The sequence below is a fragment of the Mus caroli genome, unplaced genomic scaffold (genome assembly GCF_978045245.1).
Source record: "Mus caroli unplaced genomic scaffold, Mus_caroli_1 scaffold_9, whole genome shotgun sequence".
NCBI lineage: Eukaryota > Metazoa > Chordata > Mammalia > Rodentia > Muridae > Mus > Mus caroli.
In genome coordinates, this window is record NW_028227264.1 from 116,905,446 (window position 1) to 116,930,170 (window position 24,725).

General features: G+C 45.6%; 2 protein-coding genes and 1 long non-coding RNA gene across 3 annotated transcripts; 1 reads left to right on the forward strand and 2 right to left on the reverse strand.

The window, feature by feature from the left end:
- Positions 1 to 497: 497 nt before the first annotated feature.
- Yeats4 (YEATS domain containing 4) lies at positions 498 to 9,090 on the reverse strand. The gene is made up of 7 exons (XM_021174372.2): positions 8,838 to 9,090; positions 6,685 to 6,804; positions 5,542 to 5,608; positions 5,349 to 5,443; positions 2,916 to 3,008; positions 2,708 to 2,795; positions 498 to 1,193 (listed from the first exon to the last, which is right to left on the reverse strand). The coding sequence occupies exons 1-7, from the start codon at positions 8,886 to 8,888 to the stop codon at positions 1,024 to 1,026; spliced, it is 684 nt and encodes a 227-aa protein (XP_021030031.1). The 5' UTR covers positions 8,889 to 9,090; the 3' UTR covers positions 498 to 1,023.
- Positions 9,091 to 11,203: 2,113 nt separating this feature from the next.
- Positions 11,204 to 16,005, forward strand: LOC147002769 (uncharacterized). The gene is made up of 3 exons (XR_015048565.1): positions 11,204 to 11,351; positions 13,728 to 13,851; positions 15,558 to 16,005. It is a non-coding gene; the product is annotated as an uncharacterized LOC147002769 (long non-coding RNA).
- A 3,372-nt stretch (positions 16,006 to 19,377) lies between these two features.
- LOC110303760 (lysozyme C-like) lies at positions 19,378 to 24,285 on the reverse strand. Its single transcript, XM_021174965.2, has 4 exons — positions 24,141 to 24,285; positions 23,326 to 23,490; positions 21,226 to 21,304; positions 19,378 to 20,091 (listed from the first exon to the last, which is right to left on the reverse strand). The coding sequence occupies exons 1-4, from the start codon at positions 24,283 to 24,285 to the stop codon at positions 20,025 to 20,027; spliced, it is 456 nt and encodes a 151-aa protein (XP_021030624.1). The 3' UTR covers positions 19,378 to 20,024.
- Between the last annotated feature and the right edge of the window lie 440 nt (positions 24,286 to 24,725).

A 24,725-nucleotide genomic window follows, 5' to 3' on the forward strand; every position in this document is an offset into this window, starting at 1 on the left:
GCAGCGCTGCAGCAGAAACAAGAGATCTGTCTCAGCAGGGTGACTCCAAAATGTTCTCCTGTGGCCACAAGAGCTGTGGTGTGGATGTACTGTCTCTCACACACCCATCCTCAATATTAAAAAAACCAGTCAGGTTGGGCATGGTGGGGCAAGCCTGTCATTCCAGGATCTGTGTGACAGAGGAAGGCACGGACCCTGGGTCTTCAGTCTTTCATACACATCACTGCCCGGCCATTTCTGTGAACTGTGGACTGTGATCTAGGTGTTAGGAGGAAGTGTTCCCATGAGCCCCCATCCAAGGAGCTACAGACAGATGTCGGTTTCTGGGGTAAGGGGTGTCAGCTTTCTAAGGCTGTGCCAAGATTCCACTCCCAGAGGGTGGGTGGGTTAAATTCAAACGAAAAGGAGGACACAAAGTTGGTGGATCAGGCAGGTCAGGTGGAGCTGGGAGGGGAGAAGGAGAGGGGCATCGGCGAATATGATCAAAACACACTATGTAAAATTCTCAAAGAATAACATATTTATTTGAAAACACAAGGCGCTAAAGTGATTGGAGAAGTCACAAGAGGCAGACACAGGAGCAGTAAACTACATTTATTAAACACTTCCTAGATACATCATATACAAAAGAGGTAGAGCGGGGCAGATGTGGACCTGAAGAACTAGACACACGTACCAGTCACTAATCCTACCTAGGAGAGAGGTACAAAACCCGCACCCCTTAGACTACAACAGAACCGCTACGCCTGCCTGAGGAGGATAAACTACACACAGAGTCCAATTTAAAACAAAACAAACACTTTAAAAGTTGTGCTTAACATCGTGGAATGCTACCCAGCATTAAGTCTTAGAGCACACATGTGCCCTGGGAGGCAGCTTGACAGTGTGGGTACCTGAAGTCCTCTCTGAGAAAGCCACGGCCGGCTGGGGACCGCACTCGCAGCTCCTCCCAGAAACACCGCAGCGTCTGCAGCAAGTCCCTCCGCGGTGCCCCGGCTCTGCAGCTGACTTACTGCCCGTTGCTCAAATGTCTTTCGTCTGATCGTCTTCTTCAAGCTTCCTGATTTCATTTTTTAAACAGTTTATAGTTTCACGACTTGCTTTTAATCTCTCCTTAAGCTCTGCAATCTCAAAGCTTGTTTTTTTCTTGGCAGCTTCTAATTTTTCTCTGGTTTTCACTTCAAGTTCTGCAACTGAAGAAGAACAGTTGAGCTGAGTGAGCCTATCCTCTTATGACACCAGAGAGGACAAACAGCACTTCCTACGACCACCATTTCCTGCATGGAGACAGAGCACTGAACACAGTGGGTGGAGCGGGTAGGAAGCCTAAACTCCAACAGAGAAGCCACACTGCTTTCTACAAGGTGAGGCTGCAGCTGCTAACTCACAGTTGAGGCTTTGAGACATTGTTTGGTTTTCTCTGGATACTTATTATTACTTTGGAATAAGGAGCATACAAACCCAAGGAATGCCAGTGAACCAATCAAAAATATTCTGAGCCGGGCATGGTGGCGCACGCCTTTAATCCCAGCACTCGGGAGGCAGAGGCAGGCGGATTTCTGAGTTCGAGGCCAACCTGGTCTACAAAGTGAGTGCCAGGACAGCCAGGGCTACACAGAGAAACCCTGTCTCGAAAAACAAAAACAAAAACAAAAAACAAAAACTATTCTGAACTAATGCACTGATACAATTTACATAATAAAATCATACCACCAAAATAAGCCTCTAGCTTCTTCTCTCAAGAGAGGAAACTGTCTAAATCTGAGGTCTAGCCCCACTAGCCGTGACACCTGTACACCCACTGCCTTGCTTACGACGTGAACCGTAACGGCACAGACCTCACGTCATTTGTTGAGAAGACTGTGTGGGTGTTGTATGCATGTGCATGTGTGCACGTGTGTGCACGTGTGCATGTGGAGGCAGAGGTTCAGCATCCTTGGATTTCCTCCATCCCTCTCCACCTTACTGTCTTGAGGCAGGGTCTCTCACTGAACCTGGGGCTCAGTGATTGGGCGAGAACAGCCGCCAGCAGGCCCCACTTACCTTCCCGTCTCTGCATCACCACCAACCAGCTCCAGGGCTGCAGGCACATGCTACCAGATCCAGCTTTCTACAGAGCTGCTGGGATCCAACCTCAGGTTCTTGTGCATACAAGGACCTCACCAACTAGGCCACCTCCCCAGCCCCCTTCAGAAGACTTAAAAGGAACCAATGTGTATAAAGTACCTAGACCCTGTGATAGGTAAAATGATCATTTATATTGACAAAAGAGCGTTATTTGAAAATTTCTAGAGGTTGGTGATGTAGCTTGTGGTAGAGTATGTGTCCTGGATTCAATCCCCAACAATGCAAAAGTAAAACCAAGAACCTTAGCTGGATATAGTAAACATTACTGAATAAATATATTGACTACAAAATAAGAGGTTTCTACTTAATTATAAGCTGGCTAGCATGGTATTGATTTGACAAAGTCCTGCTTGCAGCCAACATCGCCACCTTGTGGACACCCTAGGTAAGTGCTGCTCACAAGCATCGCTGTCCACAGTGCAGGAACCTAACTGTGACATCAGTTGAAAACAGTTCCTTGCTCTCAGTTATTTCTAAGTCTCCCCCGTTTCTTTTACCACATGACAGCAAAGCCAGGCAGTTCTTAAGGGTTTATGAGGATTAAGGAGGAGCTGAGAATTAAACATAAAAAAGCGCTCACACTCTGTCTCGTGCTTATAGGCTCCCAAGGTCAGCTGGCGAGACGTCGTAAGCAGTTGCTGCATCATTGCCGTTGGGTCTTGAAATATCTTAAGGAATAAAACGGGGAAAAAAGCCCAGTAACTCTAAAGGTCTCCAACTTAAATGTGTTTAAAACTCAGGGCGTCCCCACCTCCGGCCCCCCCGACCCTCTCGTTATGCGGCCTTACCATTTCATCGTAGAACTCTGAAACCACTGTCTTCTTCCCCAGCATGGCATTGGTGTCAGACTGGAAGAGCTTCAGTAAGTGGTACAGAGTCACCTAGAACACACACAGCGTCACTCAGTCCAGGGTCAGAACACTCCTGTCAGTGAGTCAGTCCTTCCTGGACTTGTGAGACCTTGAGGCTGGCCTCGAACTCACTAAGTAACAGAGGCAGGCCTTGAACTTCTGGCTGACCTTCCTGCCTCCACTTCTCAAGGGCTAAGGTTACAAGCGTGAGCCACCAGTCTCGCCTGACACTGTCACTGCGTAAGCTGAGGTGGAATTAGTAAATACATCAAATTCCAGATCTTGCTTCCACTGCAACTTAGGTGGTAAACCACCCAAACTTCCTGTTCTCTGCTTTCCTACCAGGGACACGTCCCTGTCCACCTTTCAGTAGGGGCACTTTATAGAGTTAGGTGAGGCTCTACTCAAGCACCCCCAGGGAGTAAGTGTACCCTCAAACAACACAAGTAAAGCTATGGGAATTTTAACAGTTTTCTGTGAAGATTAAAGTTCATAAATTTACTTGAAAAAAAAGATTTGAAGGTGGGCATGGTGGAGCGTGCCTGTAATCCCAGCACATAGGAGGCTGAGGCAGGAGGGTTTCTGAGTTCTGTATCAGCATTTCCTAAAGTAATTATCCACAGTGAAGTCTCCAGTGCGAGCAAGATGCTCCACCAGGGGCTTGATCAGCAGCACGGTAAACAGCAGGGAGGTAGCATGCTGGCCCGCAAGAGCACCTTGTCTTTAAACACCGTGCACTGAGGCCGCAGGAGGGGCTCTGTGCCACAGCGCATGTGCCCTCAGTACTCAACAAGGGCTGACAAAGCAACACAGCTCATGGAGAACGTGCAAACCAATCTCCAGGCACAGAACTTCCCAAGGGGCAAGCTAACGTCACTACAAGGAAACATGGTTTTCCCAGGCATCACGAAACAGGAAGCCTCCAGCGTAGAAGAAAATGAGCAAATATTTGCCACTAAATCTAAACAGATGGACTCAGCTTACTGATGTCTGCCCTCTCTGGATAGGACTCAGCCAACGGAAAGGGTAATGGGACGACACACCAAGAGGGGTGGGGAAGGCGCGGAGTTAAAGCATAGTTCCTTACACAGTACAAGGCTCTGTAGAGAACGGAGAGGGCAAATCCCCAGAATATCACTAAAACAACAGCAGATGATCTTAAAGGGTATGAATTACACAGGCCACAGTAAAGATACCGTCAGTATCTTTACCATCTCTGCAGCAGACAACAGATGCTGCAGAGAATCTACAACCCGAGAGAGAGCACAGAGAGGGCTCAGAGAGGTGGGAGCTCCAGATGCTACAGGCTCAGGACTGACAGGTCTCCCCATCAAGGAGTCAGGCACAGTGGTGCACGCCTGCCATTTTGGGGGTTGAGGCAGGAGGATTGTATTGAGTTTGAAGCCAGACTGGGTTACACAGTGAGAACCTGTGTTTTAAAAAAAGGAAAAAGCCTGCAAGCAGGCTGGCAGGATGGCTCAGTGGGTAGAGGCTCTTGCTCAGGTCAAGCCAAATGACCTGAATTTGGCCCCTGAGCCTGCACAGTGGAAGGGGAGAACTAGGTGCTAAGGAGACTAAGAGCGCTGGCTCAGGTTCAGTTCTCAGCCTTCGGTGGTCCCCACCAATCAGAGCTCCAATTCCAGAGGATCCAACACCCTCTCTGATCTCTGCTATGCTCGTGGCTCAGGCAAACACCAATACACACAAAATAAATAATTTCTCTTTAAAAAAGAGAGAATCAATTCCTAAAAGTTATCCTCTAACATCCACAAGTGTGCACTGCACATGTGCACACCACACACAAATAAGGGTAAGACTTTTTTTTGGGAAAAAAAAAAAGGAATGGCCATGGGATGGATGGTTGGGCCCACTGACCTTGCTTTATCCCTGGTATCAGAGGTGATGTCATGGCAGACAAAGAACAAGGCCTGATGGGGTCTCCATCTATAGGGAAGGTGCCCTAGTCACCCAGAGGGGCCCACATCCCATTCGGCAGACTCCAACTCCTGAATTAATTAGCTGTAGAGAGTTAAGACTTTTCTGTATTTTTGTCTGTGTTGTTTTCTGTTTCAGGGCCTTAACTCTGTGGCCCGGGCTGGCAAGGACTTTACCAGCCTGAGACACTAGGGTTTATATCCAGTCTTGCTAGGACATTAAGCTCCCCAACCCCACTCCGTCAATAGCACTTTCAAATTACCTATTAGGGACCTGTCTGAGTGGTGTTTAAACTGACATATCCTAAATAACAAGGGCAGTGTTAACTTATGGCAAGACCACTAACACACCAGCCACCCCCAACCCCCGGTCAGCGTGACACTTGACCGTTATTAACTGACCCGTTTCCTCCTTGCGAAGGCTAGGGTTACTCACAGGTCTCTCGTTGGGGTCAATGAAAAATATCTTGATGATGATTTCAAATTCACCCCATCCTGTTTCTGTGATTTCATATGGAGGCTTGGTAACGACTAGAGCGAGGGAAGAAAACAACTGCGAGTTACTGATTTAGTTCCTGCTCCCTGGCCCTCTATAACTATTCCACGATGAGTCAAGAGCCGTGCCTCACCTCTTAGAGGATTGCCGTAGCTTTCGTGTAATTTAAACTGGATCTTCTTCACATATGCTGACATATCCTAAAACACAGAAAAATCAGTTCTCCGACGGAACCCGAGCACAATTTTACACGATGCACGTTCCTTTGACGTTCACAGGTTAGCTGGCCTAGTGAGGCAGCCTAGCTAACCAAGAGGCTGAGGAAAGATGAGCAAGCTTGAGAGCAGCCTGGGCAACTCAGCCAGACCCCGCTTCAAACTAAAATGTCTTAAAAGGGGCAGGGATACAGCTCAAGACTCAAAGCTTGCTTTGCTCTCCCAAAAATCAAACAAAATAGGCCAGTGCGGCGACACACCTTAAATCGCAGCTCACCGGAGGCAGAAGCAGGAGGATCTCCGTTTTGGAGGATCTCAGTTTTGGAGGATCTCGGTTTTGAGGTCAGCTGGTCTACACAGCTGAACTACAGCCCAGACAGGACTACATAGTGGGAACTTGTCACACACCAACAACCAAAACAAACACCCCCCACACCCCCGAAACCAACCAACCAACCAAAAAAAAAAACCCCAACAACAAAAACTCCAAAACAATTTAATACAACAGCAACAAACAGAGCCAAGAACTATGCCTGGGTAGCAACCAGGGAATAAAGAGGAAGAAAGGCAGTCAGCCAGTGCCAAGTTATTTCCTTTCACTTGTTTTGCAAACCCTGGGTTTTTGAGGGGACATGGCTGAGACAGGTCTTATTATGTAGCCCACGCTGGCCTGGACCTTGCCATCTTCTTGGCCCAGTGCTGGGCTTATAAGTACGTGTCACCACTATCCGAGGTGCTCAAATTCTGCTTTTATATGTATCAATAAATAACACTCTCAGTTAATTCTGACTTCCATCAGAAGCAACAGCAAGATTTGGGGTATTTTTATAGAAGTATACCAAGAGCCGAGCCATCTCTCCAGCCCCTTATCTTAATTTTATTCAGACGATATTTTTGAAAACCCGACTCATTAATTACATGAAGATGAGGGGCTTCATTTTATTGTTTCAGATGGGGCTAGTGGTGGGAATCTATAATGGACCCACCTCATACTTGGAAAGTTTACTGTCAACTAAACAGACTGCACCGCAAACACTCCTTTCGGGAAAAGCGATGCCCACCTCGTTTCTGTAGGGCTTCACGTACACAGTCCACTGGTGAGTGTGCCCGTCTTCTTCTCTCTTCTTTCCAAAGTACCTGGCAACATTGCCATAAACGATTGGCTTAACGATGGTAACCCCCTAAAAGAAAAGCAAGCTGAAAATCAGTAAAGACTTCACCAGCACCCGGATAAACACCACAAGCCACGGCGACTTGGTTTAGGGAGCCGCAGTCTAACCACGTACGGGCTGACTTAGAACAGGCGTCTCGAGCCAGCATCACACTCACTAACGCTGGCACAATGCTTCCCACGGGAGGGGCTGGGGAGATGGCTCAGCGGCTGAAGCGCTTGCTGCTCTTGCGGAAGGCTACAGCTTGGTCCCCAGTCCTCACATGAAAAGTGGGTTATTTGGGGTGTCTGTGTGCATGCTGGGCGCCCTGGGCAGCACATGAGGAGGTCACAGATGTCTTGCAGGAATAGATTCTGTTCCTTCCACCTTCCTGAGGCCTGCACGGAGGCCATCAGACTTGGTAGCTTTTTACCTGCTGAGCTGTGCTAAAGCTGGAAAGCTGGCCTCAAATGTTCTAATCTAAATCTGCATGTAAAAGCACATGAGGACTTGATTAGAGAAGAACAAAATGCCTTCACAAACCTAAAAGCTGGGCTACTGAGTTCAAGTTGCCATTGTGACTGGCTCTGCTGGCTGGGAAAGGCTTTTAGATTAGCCTCTGGCAGTGCTTACCAAAGCACAGCACAAAACCCAAGGTCGGTTTATGAGAGAATTTCAGGGCAAGCATTTTCTGCTGTCATCTTTATTATGCACATACAGTTTGGGTATGGAGTATCCCCCCTCCCCCGAAAGGCTTATTGCTGGTCCCCAGCTGGTGGCACTGAGAGGTGACTGGACTACGGAAGCACTAACCTTACCAATGGATTAGCATACTGATCAGCTCACAGCTGAATGAATGGCCTAGGAGATGGGGACAGTGGGAACACACAGGCCACTTGGGATGGGCCTCTCAAGGGCCTATCTTGTTCCTGCCTGACCCCACCCCTTCCCCAGCTACTAAGGAAGAAACTCAATTTGAGGACTACAGGCCCAACTTTCTCAAGTTATCCTAGACTAAGAACTACAAACTTCCAGATTTAACTTGTGCAAGTAGAGACGAGTTTCCCGTGAACCTTTTGCTCTGTAATCACTTCCTACCAGCCCCAGGCCTTACCTAAAACCCTGGGCAAATGCATAGCTCTACAAAGCCTCTTATACTAACACAGACTTTTACCTGGCATTTCTTTCTATTGCATTGCAGGGCTTTAAGATGTTCGATGATTTCTCATCTTACATATACTGTTAAGGCAGCTATGGATATACAGACACTATGATTAAGGCAATAAAACTAATATGACTCTGATGAGGATTTTAAAAATTTTGTAGACTGATGTAAAAGTGATTTCTGGAAAAAAAAAAAAAGTCCTTTCTGTGATAAGATCTGTAAGTAGGAGCTAAAAGGGGCATGGGGAGAGCATCCTGAACCAGTACCTTAAAAAGTAACCAGCAGGGCTGGCTCAGTGGTTAAGAGCACTGACTGCTCTTCCAGAGGTCCTGAGTTCAATTCCCAGCAGTCACATGGTGGCTCACAACCATCTGTAATAAGATCTGATGTTCTCTTCTGGTGTGCCTGAAGACAGCCACAGTGTACTCATATACATAAAAATAAATTTTAAAAATTAAAAAAAAAAAAAAAGACCAGCAGATGTAGGAAGGTGGGAGGGGGTGGCGAGCTGGAGAGATGGCACACGGGGAAGAGACGACTGCAGCTCAGGCTGGACAGCACACCTACATGGTGACACCTGACAACCGACTCCTGCAAGTCGTCCTCTTACCTCCACCCCTATTAATAATACACATAAAGTGTTAATATAAATGTGAGGGAACTGAGTGTCACAACGTCCAGTGTTAAGCAACCTTCACTAAACACGAACGAAGCTAAGCGCTCTTTGCTGACTTTATCAGCACGGGGCTTCGGGAACGACAAGCGGGGCGAGCCTATCCAGGGTCTGCGACTGATGCCCTAGCCACCCCGAAACCTTTGTGTTTGGCGGGGCGGAGGCGGTGACGAGGACTCGGGACCCAATGAGCGCCGAGCTTCCGCCCCGCGCCTGCGCACTGACCTTCACTCTCCCGCCGGAGTCAGGTCCAAATTCCGCCATTCTCTTGAACATATTGTCCCCGGGAAGGAGCCGCGGCGGCCAGGGAGAGAGCTCAGGCCAGCGGGGTAGCCGCTCCCCTCACGGGCCGGAGGAAGGCGGGTCGCCTGGGCTCGGGGAGCCGGACAGCCACCTCCTCCACACGCGCCGCGTCGGGGTCGGCCATTCAGCCCCGAGCTGGGAGAGCCGAGCGGAAGGGCGGGGGAGGGCGGCGGCGCATGCGCAACGGGCTTAGGCAGACATTGCGCACGCGCTAGGCTGCCGCCCTACCCGGTGAGAGCCTGATGAGCTGTTGCAGCCGATAGAGATGGGGATAAATTTTAGGCAGAGCTCCAGAAGTTAAGGGTAGGGAAGCACCCAGCACCAAAATGGTGAACGTCTGTAGCTTTAGGGTTGAGATAATCCCACACACTTCAAGATGATAGACTCTGGAATCAAAGCTTCTGATTGGGCAGGTCAAATAACTGGGCGTGGGCTTGGTAAAGAATATGCTGCCAAGCCTAGTGACCTGAGTTCGATTCCCAAGGCCAAAATGATGGCACTACAGAAATTACTCCACTTCCCGCTCCTCATGGCTCAATCTGTTCTGCTGGCCATGTTCAGTCTGACTTTTCCAGATTCTTCGGGAATCTGTTTTCTCCATATCTCCATTAAAAACCTCCTAAACCATGCCTTAAGAGGGTCATGTTCTTATTTTCACTCACTATTCTCTCTCATACCCTTCCCCAGTTGGAACTCTTCTTTCCAACAAGCCCCCCTCCTACTTTCATGTCCTCTTAGTTCTTGACCTATTGGCTTTAATTGGCGTTTCCTGTCCTACTATGGATGTGGGATTCTTTACGGAAGCAAGAGTAACTTATCAGTGGTACCTTACTAAAGAAAATGGCATCTCTTTCCCAAACAGTCATGAATTGTCAATAGTCCCTCAGGGAAGGGTGAGGCCCCTGGACCCCTCCCGCCATCCATGTTGAAATGTTAACATGCAATCGCAAGTCCTATGCAGATAACCGCAGCTGCAGTAAGTTCATGAGTGCAATGGCCACGTTGTGGCCAGAAGGTGTCGTTTTTTATACATGTCTCCCCACTCTCTGGCTCTTTATACCCTGAAATATTCCCCAATCTTGGAAGGAGTGATAAAACTGTCCCGAATAGTGTTAAGCACACCACCATCTCTCATTCCTGGGCGTTTTGGCTAGTTTTTTTGAGTTTCTGCATTAATCACTGCTCATTGCAATAAACTTCTCTGATGAAGGTTGGGCACAGCACTAATCAATGAAAATAATCAGGAGACTGAGAAGCGAATTTAACAGCTAATTTTTGCTAATTTTTTAAGAAAAGATTTATTTTATGTATGGGAGTACACTGTAGCTGTCTTCAGACACACCAGAAGAGGTCAGCAGATCCCATTACAGATGGTTATGAACCACCATATGGTTGCTGGGAATTGAACTCAGGTCCTCTGGAAGAGCAGCTAGTGCTCTTAACCACTAAGCCCCCAATTTTTGCTAATCTTTAATAAAAGTATTTTTTTTTTACTGTATTATCTATTGAGAGAGAGAGAGAGAGAGAGAGAGAGAGAGAGAGAGAGAGAGAGAGAACGTGGGTCCTAGAGATCTGGTTAAAGTCATCAGGCTGATTGATAACAAGTACCTTTAATTTTGCCAGCCTCTGTTTTTGATAATCTCGGCTGTTTCTATAGTCATCCTGTATTTTGGGGTTGTCCTGGCAGCTCTTGAGTATGTCCTACTCTGTTTCTTAATTGGTATCTAAATGTCATTCCCCTTCCTTGATCACCTGATATAAGCTTAGAGCTTCTAAGGGAGACATTCCCTCCAGGAAGGAGACAGGAGGCTCCTGAGACTCGGGAAGTAAACAACTCACAGGCTCAAGAAGTTCTGAAGCTAACAAGATACACGAGCCCCCACCCCTACCCCCCAAGGTTAAAGAAGCAGGAAGGGATGATTGGGGGAAGGGAGGAGACAGAAGTCCTGGACAGAACCTGTGCTCATCCTGTGGAGTTGACAGGGGGAGACTCTATGTCCTACTGAGCTGCCTGAGAGCCACCCAGCAAGCTCAGGGTTGTAGGATGTCCAGTCACCACCCACTGGGGCCTGGGCTTTTCAGTGATGCAGTTGCCCTTGAGGTAACCCTGCTCCTGTGAGGGACCCCTCACCCATACTCTCATGAGTAACCACAGTAGATTCACCGGTTTGCCAAGTTGGACTCTGGTCCAGTTGGTGCTTTGGTCTTTTCTTGCTTCCCTCCTTGGGAAAGGCCATGTGACATTTCTTATGGCTGGTCTCTGCTCTACATTTACACAGCCCTGAGGTATGACCTAGTCTTCTTCAAGCTGTTGTCCTGGAATCATGGGAGGTTGAAGAATAAGAAAACCGTGTTGGAATGAGAGTCTATCACGTTCCCACTCATTATTCTAGGTGTCTGGGATGTGGAAAGGAACAACAAGAAGAAATCTGCCAGGTACGATGATAACCACTTATAACCCCAGCACTCAAAGGCAGAGGTCAGAAGTGTTCAGGGCTAGCCTGAGCTAAATAGGAAGTGCCAAGCTGGGCATGGTGGACTAGGACTGTATCCTCAACACTCAAGAGGCTGAGGCAGGAGGTTTGCTGAGAGTTCAAAGACCAGACTGGGTTATGGAGTGGGCTCAAAAAAACTAAATGATAAAAAGTTTTAGCCAGCCTGAGCATCACAGGGAGACCCTTTCTCAAAAAGGAAAGATGCACAGTGAACCAACCAACCATGAGCCCTCCGTCCTCTCAGGACAGAGGTTTGGCATAGTGCCGTGCTTCTCAGACTTCCTAATGTGGCAGCCTCTTAACAGCCCCTCATGCTGTGGTGACCCCAATCATGACGTTATTTTCGTTGCTATTTCATAACTAATTTTACTACTATTATGTATAGTAATATAAACACATTTGAAATGCAGAATATCTGACATATAACCCCTGTGAAAGGGTCATTGGGCCTCCAGGTTGAGAACCCCTGGCATAGTGCCTCAGAGAAGTGACATATTAAAGGCAGCATCCAGGTAATGGAGGAAAATGCAGCCCCCTACCCACCGAGACGGAGGAGCCTGAGGGCAGGGTATCTATTATACAGCAGGGTCATGTCGGGATATTGATTATGGCACATTGATAATTGAGAAGAGACTTAAGTGATGGAAAAGGAAAAAAAAATAGAATGAACTCTGTGATGGAGGTATTGGTATAGATGTATTTTCAACTCAAAAGATTTTGGGATAAGTGTAGTGCAAATGTCTGTATCCTCTAGGTTTCCCCACCAATAGGGCGTGGAAGTAATGACATCTGAGTCCCAGGTATTTTTTTTTTTCATTTATCTTGGGGTACGAGTGGGGAGCATGCCATGGTGTGCATGTGTGTGTGTGTGTGTATGTGTGTGTAGGTCAAAGAACAACTTCCGGGAGTCAGTTCTCCTTCCACATGTGGGTTCAGGGGAATCCAGTGATTATCAAATATGGCTGCCTTTACCCATGAAGCCACCTTGATGCCTCCCCACCCCAAGAACTTATTTTTAAAACATCATTATTATAAGAAACCAGGACTCCTTGGAGCAATGGCTATTCCCGATCTAAAGCAAGAAAAGAACGAGATGAGTCAAACAGCCAGAAATGCAAGAAGTGCTCAGAGAATGAGGCGCTCATAGCAAAAATTCCAGGGAAGGCAGTTTCCAGGGTCTCACTGAACAAATCCCGGATGGTGTGACTGTCAAAGGATCGTCATGGTTACAATTCGTAATTGAATAACACTACTGTAATAAATACATACATACATACATACATACATACATAAATGCATAGATCAAAATTTTGAAGAGCAATAGTTTTTAAGTGTCTCCACTACAAAACACTGTACAGTGGAGATGGTTTGCAGACATCTTAACAAGGGTTCCCAGTGAACACTTCTTCTTTTTCACTAGCCAGAAACATTTTGAGTTCTGAGTGACACTTGGGTCTTTTAAAGTCTGCCTATGTAATAGTAATGAAAATAGCTTCCTCCTGGAAAGCCTAAAAGCATGCCATGGATCTGTGCCCTGTGGATCCGACAATCCTCTCTGCACAATGTGCCTCTGAGCTGCTCTCTTGCAGCAGATTGGGAGGGGAGGAGGTGGCAAGGAGTGAAAAGGGCATCATGGGAATTTTACTTTTCACTTCAGACTTAGCTTTTTTCTGTTGTGCTGAGAAAAGAATATCAAGAAATGATTTTCAACCAGGCAGTGGTGGCACATGCCTTTAATCCCAGCACCTGGGAGGCAGAGTTAGGCAGATTTCTTGAGTTCAAGGTCAGCCTGGTCTACAGAGTAAGTTCCATGACAGCCAGGACTACACAGAGAAACCCTGTCTCGAAAAACCAAAAAAGAAAGAAAGATAAAAAGATGATTTTCCCAAGGTTCTGTCTGTGGCTGGTGGAGGAAGGCTTCTCTTGGTTTTATACATTGGGCATATACAGGGTACACAGTTTCCCAAATCCTGAAACCATTGGGGGGGGTGTGTGTCCCAGAATTACTGACCAATGTGATGGAAACACCTCTTTTCACTTGACTATAAATTAATACATACCTAGTATTTATTTTTCACTTAGGAAGTCTACCACTGAAAACATTTATCTCCCAAAGCAGCAAGCAGTGTGTCCAGATGTTAACCTCAAGCTCCTCCCAGCAGTTTATGGAAAGGGAATGTGCACAGGCTACGTGTATAACAGAGCTCATTAGTAAATTAGAGAACACTGCAGTGGCGGTCGCGTCAGCCCCTACTGGTTTGCTTATTTAGCGGACTTATTTATTGACTTAATTGTATTTGTTTGGTTTGTCTTGCAGTTTGCAGCAACGCTCCTGTGACACATCAGAGCTTTTTGTTGACTGAATGAGTGACCTTTGCTTCGTTCCACCTGCTGTCCCACTGCGTGAGACTGCACCTACTCATCACTGCGCTGAGAAACTGGTACTTGAAATGATCTGAAGGATCAGATCAGCCTTCTGACCTTGAACTCAGAAATCCGCCTGCCTCTGCCTCCCAAGTGCTGGGATTAAAGGCATGCGCCACCATGCCCAGCTATGTGAGCGCTTTCTTTCTTTCTTTTTTTTTTTTTTTTAAAGATTTATTTATTTATTATATGTAAGTACACTGTAGCTGTCTTCAGACACTCCAGAAGAGGGCGCCAGATCTCGTTATGGATGGTTGTGAGCCACCATGTGGTTGCTGGGATTTGAACTCTGGACATTCGGAAGAGCAATCGGGTGCTCTTACCCACTGAGCCATCTCTCCAGCCCGTGAGCGCTTTCTTGTTGAGAATTTTAGCAAGGCAACAGATTCCTTCTAGGGTCTGTGGCACCACCCTAACTCTAAATATCCTCTAAGTTTAATTCAGACTATGTCTGGATCCTGGTGCCTTTTGACTTTGGTAGCTGGTTAATATGAATAGGAGATTATATTTAAAATACACCGAAGGACTGAGGGAATGGAGTTCTTCACACTGCACTAATACTGCTCTAGCTTCTAGCAAGAAGCTCAAGTTGGAAACATGTTGCTTGATGATTAACCGAAAAAGCTCAGGCCTCTCCGCTGTGTGTCTGACCCTAGCCAACATAACGATCCACTACGCTTGGTGCTGCTGTGCGCATGCTCTCTGCCTGCACTCTGCCTTTCCTGTGCTCTGCCTTACCCCCTCTGGCTGCACACGCGTGAGCGGTAGCTTCCGGCGTTCTTAGGAGAGGCAGTTAGTTGTTGGGCTGCCTAGCAAGCCAGCAGGAGAATCAGGTGGCGCTCTGCGGAAAGCATTAGCAGTTAGGCCAGTGGCTGCTGATCTCAGAGCCAGAGCAAGCATGATTTTAAGATTAGACGCAACCGTTCTAAATGTTCTAAAGTTGATTCGTGGGTCATCACAAGGAACTGTTCTTTTCCGTGTTCCCTAGTGACTTTTTCCGGAACAATCTTTTCTTGGTTGCCTCTTTCCGTTTTGTAGCCTTTTCTCTTGGCACCTAAGCTGTGATCTTGGCAATGGTAAACGTGTACTGGCAACTGAAGAAGTAAAACGTAAAAACAAAATTCTAGGCCTTTGGGCCCAGGCTTGGGAGTGTGGCTTTTGTGGCTCAGTGCTCAGGTGTGCTGGTCATAAAACAGACATTCCTCCACCCACCTGCTTCCTGGGTTCAATTCAAAGAAAGTCACCCTGACCATTACCAGAACCTGCAATGCAAATGTGCTATTGTTAGGGGCTCTTAGATTGTTAGGGGCTCTTAGAAACTGTCTTGAGAGTTAACAATTACCAGGTATTCCTTGTGACACTTGTGACTTTGTACTTCCTTGTGACTCTTAACTGGAACGCCCTCCCCACCTCCTTGAGTTGTGGTTTCTTCCTTTAAATACCCCCTTATCCAGCTACTTGGGGCACCATGGTCTTCTACCCCTACGTGGTGTATGACCGTGGGCCCGAGAGCGCTCTTGAATAAAAATCCTCTTGCAGTTTTGCAGCAAGACCGTTTCTTGTGGGTGGTTTTGGGGTGTCGCCTCTCCTGAGTCAGAACGTGGGGGAGTCCTCACATTGTGGGTCTTTCACAACCACCTTTTCTACCAAACAACCTGGCTAAGTGGGAGATACTAAGGAAATTGACACTGTGTGTAAGACGCTACTTTGTCTATTACTACAGGATGTCAAGGGCAACGCAGGAGGAACAACAAACTGCTTTAGAACTCTCGGGATTCGGCCCACCCGTTATCACAGCCATGAGGGGTGTGCCTGGAGAGAGGCATAGCCCTGAGGACCACGTGTCCTGAGGACTTGAGGCTGCTGTGGCGTTTGCTCTCCTTGATGCCTTCACATCTCGTACTCTAGGAATTATATACAAACTCTAAGTGGGCTTCCAGCCCCTCACTGGGCAGCATCTGTGGTTCTCACAATAATAATGCTCAATCTTTCTCAAGCATTGCTGGAGCAGGTTCATGATCTAATCACCAACCCCAGGAGAGAGCTGAGAGCTGTGGATGCTTAGTAATGGCCACCACACTTAGAAAGCATTTGGAAAAAATTCAATTGTTCGTGAGGTAAGGTTAAGATGTAAGATGTTTTTTGCTAGTGGCTCTGATGTAGGAAATCATAGGAAGCAATGTGAAGTTCAGAAAGGTACACTCTTAATAGATGAGCTAGAGACCTTTTTCTTCTTTTTTTGGTTTTTCGAGACAGGGTTTCTCTGTGTAGTCCTGGCTGTCCTGGAACTCACTCTGTAGACCAGGCTGGCCTCGAACTCAGAAATCCGCCTGCCTCTGCCTCCCGAGTGAGAGCTCGAGACTTTTAAAGTCAGGGAACAAGAACAAAGGCAGTCTAACTAGCATTGGCCCATGTAACTCTTACTGAGCCTAAACTATCGTTTTAGGCGATGACTAATTTTTCGTATCAATTTTTTGCCCTCAGCTTCCTGATATGATTTAATAAAGGTTTGCTGATGAGTAGATTCAGAGGATTTAAAATAGAAATGATTGATTGTTTTTATTTTATTTTTTTTTAATTTTTAATATTTTTATTACATATTTTCCTCAATTACATTTCCAATGCTATCCCAAAAGTCCCCCATAGCGCCCCCCACTTCCCTACCCACCCAATTCCCATTCTTTTGGCCCTGGCATTCCCCTATATTGGGGCATATAAAGTTTGCAAGTCCAATGGGCCTCTCTTTCCATTGATGGCCGACTAGGCCATCTTTCGATACATATGCAGCTAGAGACAAGAGCTCCGGGGTTCTGGTTAGTTCATCATGTTGTTCCAACAATAGGGTTGCAGATCCCTTTAGCTCCTTGGGTACTTTCTCTAGCTTCTCCATTGGGAGCCCTGTGATCCATCCAATAGCTGACTGTGAGCATCCACTCCTGTGTTTGCTAGGCCCCTGCATAGTCTCACAAGAGACAGCTATATTTGGGTCCTTTCAGCAAAATCTTGCTAGTGTATGCAATGGTGTCCGCGTTTAGAAGCTGATTATGGGATGGATCCCTGGATACGGCAGTCTCTAGATGGTCCATCCTTTCATCACAGCTCCAAACTTTGTCTCTGTAACTCCTTCCATGGGTGTTTTGTTCCCAATTCTAAGAAGGGGCACAGTGTCCACATTTTGGTCTTCATTCTTCTTGAGTTTCATGCGTTGATTGTTTTTATATCAATGTCTAGATTTGGGATTCTTTTAAGACTTTCATAAGATTACTTTGTGAGGTAGGAAATAAAATCCTTGATCCTTTCCTTGGCAACCACACGTTGCAGTCTGCCAGGAAGAAAAACCTGGCTGAGAAAAATCACCTTTCTTGCTCATACCGTGTTAATCTGTAACGAGTTGCTTAGTTACAAATGTGTGTGGGTACTTGAGAATAATTCTATGTTGTTGTTGTTTACCTTTCTATGTAAAATGTTTTTCATGTAAAGGTCCCCGGGGAACAAAACTGTTTTCATAGTCATTCATTAGAAGGAAAATAAAATGTAACCACATTGAAATTCTAGATTGCCTGAAAGATTCTGGTGGGGTATGTAAGCCATAGGAGAAAAAAATAAAGTTGTTGGAGCCTGCTCACTGGAGTTTGCTCCACCCACCAAAGATGTGTGTATGTGTATATATGGGAGGTGGTTGGAGCTTTATGCCATCCACTCAATGTGTGAATGTATATATGTCTCTCTGTCTGTCTGTCTGTCTGTCTGTCTGAAGTTGTTGGAGCTTGCTCATTGGAACTTGCTCATTAGAGTTTGTTGAAGTTTGCTCCACCCATCCATTCAGTGTGTGTGTGTGTGTGTGTGTGTGTGAATCTTTCTCCCTTTTTTCTTTTAACCTTCCTTTTGTGGCCCACAAGGAATTCTTTGTCAAACACCCCCCCCCAGGGAGCAACAAAATTGCTGACTCTATGCCCTGCCTCAGTTTACCCTGGATGTCAAAGCTTGTCTTCAACAATAGGGCCTTCTCTGATCACCAGAGCACCAATTTCTTAACAAGAAAAACCCCTGAGTTTCAACAATCCTGTATTCATTTGCTTGCAAGAGAAAACCCCCAGCCATTGTCCCCTGACTCCCAGTGGACCATGCCCTGTAGGGGTAACAGGATCAAAATCTTTCTTAGAAGCTGCTTCAGGGCTGCTCATAGGACTCACGGGTAGAGGCGTTTGCTGCCAAATCTGGTGAGCTGAGTTCAATCCCTGGGCTCACATGATGGGCAGAGAGAACTGGCTCCTAAGAGTCATTCTCACCTCCATGTGCACCTCTCCAGGAAATAAATGTGATCAAGATTTTAAAGCCACTGTAGAGTGGACTCGGGGAGAACTTTTTGAAAGCTAACAAATACTCTGGGTGGCTGATGGCGCTGGGCTCTGGAGAGAGCTTTAGAGATCAGGGACACTCTCTAAAGGTGAGAAGTGAGTTCTCGCTGACTATCTAGAACATTCAGAGACAAGGGGAAAGGAAACAACAGTTTTTAATATATCAAATGGTTATAAGAATCTAGCATAGTTTTGGTGTATCAAATGTTTGTGAAAATCTAGTCATGTAATAAACCATAATTTGTCCAATGTTCCGTTTCATATTTATTTGCTGATCACTGTTGAATATTTGTTTGGTTTGGTTTGTTTTTCTCAAAGGGGTTCTCTGTGTGGACCTGACTGTCCTCGAACTCACTCTATAAAGTCCAGGCTGCCCCAGAACTCACAGAGCTCTGCCTCTGCCTCCCAAGTGCTGGAATTAAAGGCCACCACGGCCCAGCTTGCATCGATCTCTTTAATGCCAGATTCGATAATGTGTGTGATGGCTGACCGTGATAGTCCCTCGAGTGAAGGGTTGCCATCACCTGACTGACCTTTGCCATGTCAGTGGGGACATTTCCCTGACTAATCATTTGTGTGGGAGGACCCAGTCCTGTGTGGGTGGCATTCGCTGTGTTAGGAAGGTAACCTGGCTTGAGCTGAGAGCAGCTTTCTTCTGTGGGGCCTCCCTAGGCTTCTGCTTTAGTTCCTCCCCCACCCCACCCCACTCCACCCCCACTGCTCTCAAGGATGAACTGTTATCTGAGAGAAACCATTTCCTCCCCAGTTTGCTTTTGGACATGGTGTTTATCCCGGCAACAGGAAAACACGCACCATCACATGCCATTGGCTTCTCCTACAGCAGTATCTAGCTATTGATATTTGGTGAGGATCCAGAAGAAATTGAAAATATCGTATATATACTTATATGTGATTATTTCTCTGAGGACACTAGAGGAGTGGAATGGTGACAGACAGTATGTGCACTGCAAATTCACTCTTGGTAATATGTGTACTTTTAATATATGAATAATTTTTACTGCTGTTGTTAGTTATCAATGCAAACTTATCTATCTCAGATTTGGATGAAATGCCTGGATGTAAGTTTAAGAAGATTCAGGACAGAACAGTTCACTGCTTCCTCTTGAATTCCCTCATGGTCAGTAAGATGCCCGGGAACATTCACTCAAGGGCAGAACAGACTGTCACAAGCAAGGTGCATTTATTTGTGAAGCATTACAAATGAAGCACTTCAGGCAAACGCTGAAGCCGAAGCTCAGTACAGGAAAAGAGGGCCTATCGTGAGTCTCCTGGTTTCTGCCATTTAGAAGTCACTTTTGCAATCTATGTCTCATCCCACAGAGTGAGCAGCAAGTTTTTGGAGTAATTTGAACAGATGAAGGCCTCAGATACCACCATAGCTGTGATTTTTGCCTAACATGGTTGTGTGTGTGTGTGTGTTTGGGGAATAGTTCATTATGAATGATTAAGCCCGAGTTCCTTTGTTGAAGGAGAATGGAATGTTAGAGAAGCATTTGAAACTCAAGGAGTTAGAGAAATACTCTCCCACTTCAGTTTCATTCACAAGCTGAAAACATAGGCTTACCATCAAATGATAGTCACACTAGTCAGCTGGGAGTGGTATACACCTTTAAGAGGCACAGGCAGGCAGATCTCTGAGTTCAAGGCCAGCCTGGGCTGCACAGAGAAAGCATGGTAAAGACTCTTATTTGTTCCAGCTCTTGCTCCTGTGCAAGTCCACTTTGTCTGAAGGGGGACGACAGCAGGTGACCTTTTACTTAGCTGTTTACTGTGCTCAGAAGAAGAGACGAATGATCTGAACACGGAGACAGTTACAGATCGCAGCCCTGAATGTACTCTTTGAGGTTTTTGTTTTCACAGTGTTTTATCCATCTTGCCCTGTAAAGAAAAGTAAACAGGGTATGGTTCAAATCGATCTTCTTTACAACATGCACACTTCAGAGCTCTCAAGAGCCAAAATATAATAGAAACACAGTAAAACACAAGTTTCTCTGGGTGTGGTGGCACACGCCTTTAATCCCAGCACTTGGGAGGCAGAGGCAGGCAGATTTCTGAGTTCGAGGCCAGCCTGGTCTACAAAGTGAGTTCCAGGACAGCCAGGGCTACAGAGAAACCCTGTCTCGAAAAACCAAAAAAAAAAAAAAAAAAAAACCAAACCAAACAAACAAACAAACAAACAAACCCACAAGCTACATCCAGAAAGCAGTAACTTGGTTCGTGCACAAGAGCCTTGCGCCTCCCGACACCCTCAGTAGAGCACAGGACAGAGGATTTAGTGTTGAGTCATGCATTACATTTACTTATGGGCAAATGGTTTTAAGACATGGCAAAGAAATAGTAGAGTGTGGGAAGTGAGAGTGTGTGTGTGTGTGTGTGTGTGTGTGTGTGTGGTTGTGCATGCCCACCATGTGTGCAGAGGACATAGGAGAATGTCAGTGTGTTGGAGGCAGGCTCTCTTGCTAGGCCTGGAGCTCACCCAGTTGGCTATGCTGTCTGGCCAGCACCTCCCCTGGGACTGCAAGCACACACCTCCTTGCCTGGCTGTTTTCTATGGGTCTTGGGAAAGCAATCTCAGGCTTTTGTACTTCTGAAGCCAGCATGTTTACTCACTGAGTTATCTCCTCAGCCCTTGAACGTGGAACTCTCAGAGTATCCTAAAATCACTCTAGGAATAGAAGTGTGAGATTCTGAGTTTCTTACATGATGGAAGGAGTGCACTGATTCACTGAGACCAAGAACCAAGTACCTTTTGTTCATAGATTAACTCTGGCCTTCCAGTGTCTGCTCTTAGGTTTCAGCCAGAGGGGAACTTAAAGTAGTCTGTCCCACCTACAATCACCACCCCTAACAGGGCTTCTCTGTGTAGCCCTGGCTGTCCTGGAACTCACTCTATAGACCAGGATTGGCCTCAGACTCACAGAGACCTGCCTGTGTCTGCCTCCGGAGTGTTGGGTTAAAAGTGTGTGCAACCCCTACCCGGCCCCATTTTCCCATTGAACAATTAAAACATACCATGAATAAATTCCTTGTGGATCCTTCATGATCCTCTTTGCACAAAGTACGGCAGGCCTGATGTTATTCTTCAGCAAAGCTAGAGGAGAAGGGTGGGGAATGAAGGAGCCAGCACGGGAAATGCATTTCCAGTTTAGATTTAGTTGGCTTGGCTCTGTTACATTGAGCAAGTGCACCAACACACCATCTCCATAGTCCGTATACCTGTGACTGTCAGAGGCATGCTTTTCTTTATTCTGTGCCCCCCCCCCTCCTTTTTTAAAATCTGGTCGCAAATACTTTGACACATAATAAAGTCACTGGAAATTCTGGAATTTCTAACCAATATGGAAGAGTCTCTTTGTACTTCACCCTAAAGTAAAACATGCCTGTAGCGTTCCTCTCGGGATTTCTGCAATGAAAGTTTATCTTCGAGAGCTAATAGCAAGAGGAGGCAGCAGCGGGATAAGAACACTTGTTGCTCTTGCAAAGGATGGGGATTCACTTCAAGTGCCCATGTGGTGGCTCACAACCCACAGCTATCCATAGCTGCGCTTTGGGGGGGTGGGAGGGGATCCACAAGCCTCTTCTGACTTCCTTGGGCACCAGGCATGCATGCAGTGCACACACATACCTGCAGAGAAAACATCTGCCCACACAAAACACCAGGCATGCATGCAGTGCACACACATACCTGCACAGAAAACATCTGCCCACACAAAACAAATAAGTCTAAATTTAAAAAAGAAACAATATGAAAAATACTTGAGTACCTATGCGTGACACTTGTCCGCAGCAATTTCTAAAAGGGACAAATGCAGGTGACGTTAGTGCTTAACTCCGATAGCCGAGTTGGTAGACGACAGAGTAAATGTAAAGTGGAATTCTATTCACGCTTTGTATTTGTTGATATGGCAATAATTTTGAGTGGTGAGAATCAAATTATAAATATACACACACACACACACACATTAGAATTGAATTTTGTCAAGCACACACCAAGTCTTTGTATGTGTACAATATGATTTTATTTATACACATGATTGATGTCCATTCTGGAAGAATACACATCAAAAGTCAGTAGTGTTTGTAAGCCACTTGAAACTTATATTGTAGCTGCTACAGATTCTTACTTCTGTTAGAAACTTGACCCTTTAGTTGCAGATTATTATGTAATGCCACATGTTTTAAAGAAAATGAAGATTTAAAAATGAAAATTCTCGTCTGGTAATTTTAACATTTAACCATTTAATGCTTGTTTGATTTTAACATTTAAAATATTTAACGTCAGAGCTGACACGTATTTCAGGAGCTAACAGGTTCATGCTCTTTCTTTCTAATATGCATCAGGGTTAATATTCCTGACCTTTACTATGTTGTTTTTCTTATGAAAAAAAGTCAGTTTCTCATATCCCTAGACCCATAATCTAATTTTCCAGGAGTGGCAAGCATTATCAAGTAGAGTCGGTTGGTTTTTTGTTTGTTTTTTTGTTTTTTTGTTTTTTTTTTGAGATACAAGCAAAAGACCTTAGAAATAAAATATCATAATGTTTTGAATTCACTGTAAAACTGCACTAGGCAAAAATACTAAGAATCATTTAAAATTTGTAGTCACACGGATGTTTATTATACTAATATCCAATTTTCTGCGTTTTAAGAGCATTTGACATAAAAGGACATAGAATCAAATTATCCCTGAACTACCCTTCAGGGGATAGGAGGATTTCTTTATGAATGCGTTATTCTAAACCAAAGTATAATACGAGTAACTAGGCCATTTAAAAGACATTCATAGATCATTCCAGAAACATTTGTATGTTAAAACACCATCTTTTTCTGATACCAAGTGTTTGTTCGTTTTTTTTTTTTTTTTTTCTTGACTGAGGACAGCACCCAGGATTTCATGGAAAGAAGTAGAGGCTCCTCATGAGTGTCGCCAGGCCCTCAGTTCTTACTTGGGGGAATCATTGGAGGACAATAATTCCTACTTAGAGGTTAAAATGGCCTGCTTCCAGGTCTGCCATGAACCCAAAGTTAAGTTGCCTTTTGTACCAAATGTCTTTCTTGTAAACCTCGCCAGAGAGTCTGGCGATATCTTACAGTATCATATGCCCGCCTTACCTTTGCAGGATATCCGACATAAGTTCTTTGATCCTGGGGTTTTGCCGTCATTACACCAGAATCGGCTGTTGATCTGAAAGATCCCATAGCTGGTGCTGTAGTCTTCAGGGTTGAATCTTGTAGTGTTTGTGTTAAAATGACTCTCCCATTTGGCCAAACAGACCCCTGAAAAGAAGTTATTTTATTAATAGTAGTAAGATTAAATGAATTACACTGTTCACCCTTTGGGTAGCTGATTGTACTTTTATTAATATCTTGCTTTGTAAGTATAGAGATATATTAACTTATAACATATCATAATACTTTAGTGTCTTTTGCTAGGCTTTCACTAGTGTGTGTGTGTGTGTGTGTGTGTGTAGTGTGTGATAGAAAGAGACTAGAGGACAGCTTTGAAGTCAGATCTCTCCTTCTACCATTACCTGGGTTCAGGGGTTCATACTCAGGTTGCCAGGCTTTTGTAGCAAGTGTGTCTATCAGCTGAAACATTGAGCTGGCCTCTCTTCTGCTCACTGTGTCTCCCAGGCTAGTTTCCTGGGCTCCAGCTAACTTTCCACCTTGGCCTCTTGAGTAGTTGGGACTACAGTTGAGGGCTGCCATTTGCGGGCCAAAGCCTTAGCTTTAAGGGGCCCTGGGAGCATATTTTTGTAATGTAAGTAATTTTTGTGATAGTAAGCAAGGTAAGGTCCTTCTGAAATGACTAAACTACTGTCTCTTCCATTGCTTTAGGGCTTGGTCCCCCTTTCTGACTGACCATTCCTCCCTGCGCGTGCTCTGGAATGTCACTTCTCAGAAGGAGTAAAGCAAAGGGCACTCACAGTTTGCCAGGGTGATTCCTTGGAAGCCAGCTAGACCAAGTCTTTGTAGAGTTCTGGCCAAAGAGCATTGGTTGTAGACCTTGCCCTGGATGGTGATGGATAGCAGGAGGAGCCCTAGAGTAACGAGAGTTAGGGGAGCCTTCATGTTGCCTGGAAACCACCTCAGCAACTGCCCAGAGCAATCAGGCCCCAGTATTTAAGCATCTCTCAACTCCCTTCATCCTCTATTGGTTTGGGGACTCGACTTTTTGAGCTTCATGGGAAGCAGGAAGTTCTTATTGATCCACAGACTTCAAAAGCATTTTCCCCAATGTTTGAATTGAGATACTCTGGTCTAGAGAGAACGATGAAATGATATTGTTCAAAGACTTGGCTCACAAAGAACTGGGAGCTAGCCCTGCTTCCAGGGTAAGAAGCTCATTCTGTCTCATCTTGAATGACAGACATACAAAGAGAAGGAAAGTGGTTCTGTTTCACTGCTTAAAACAGGCTGTGACTATAAAACGGCAGTCCTTTAAAATTAAATTGTTTTATGTGCATTTGCCTTTTCCATTCATCTTTTTCACTTAACATTATCTTACACGA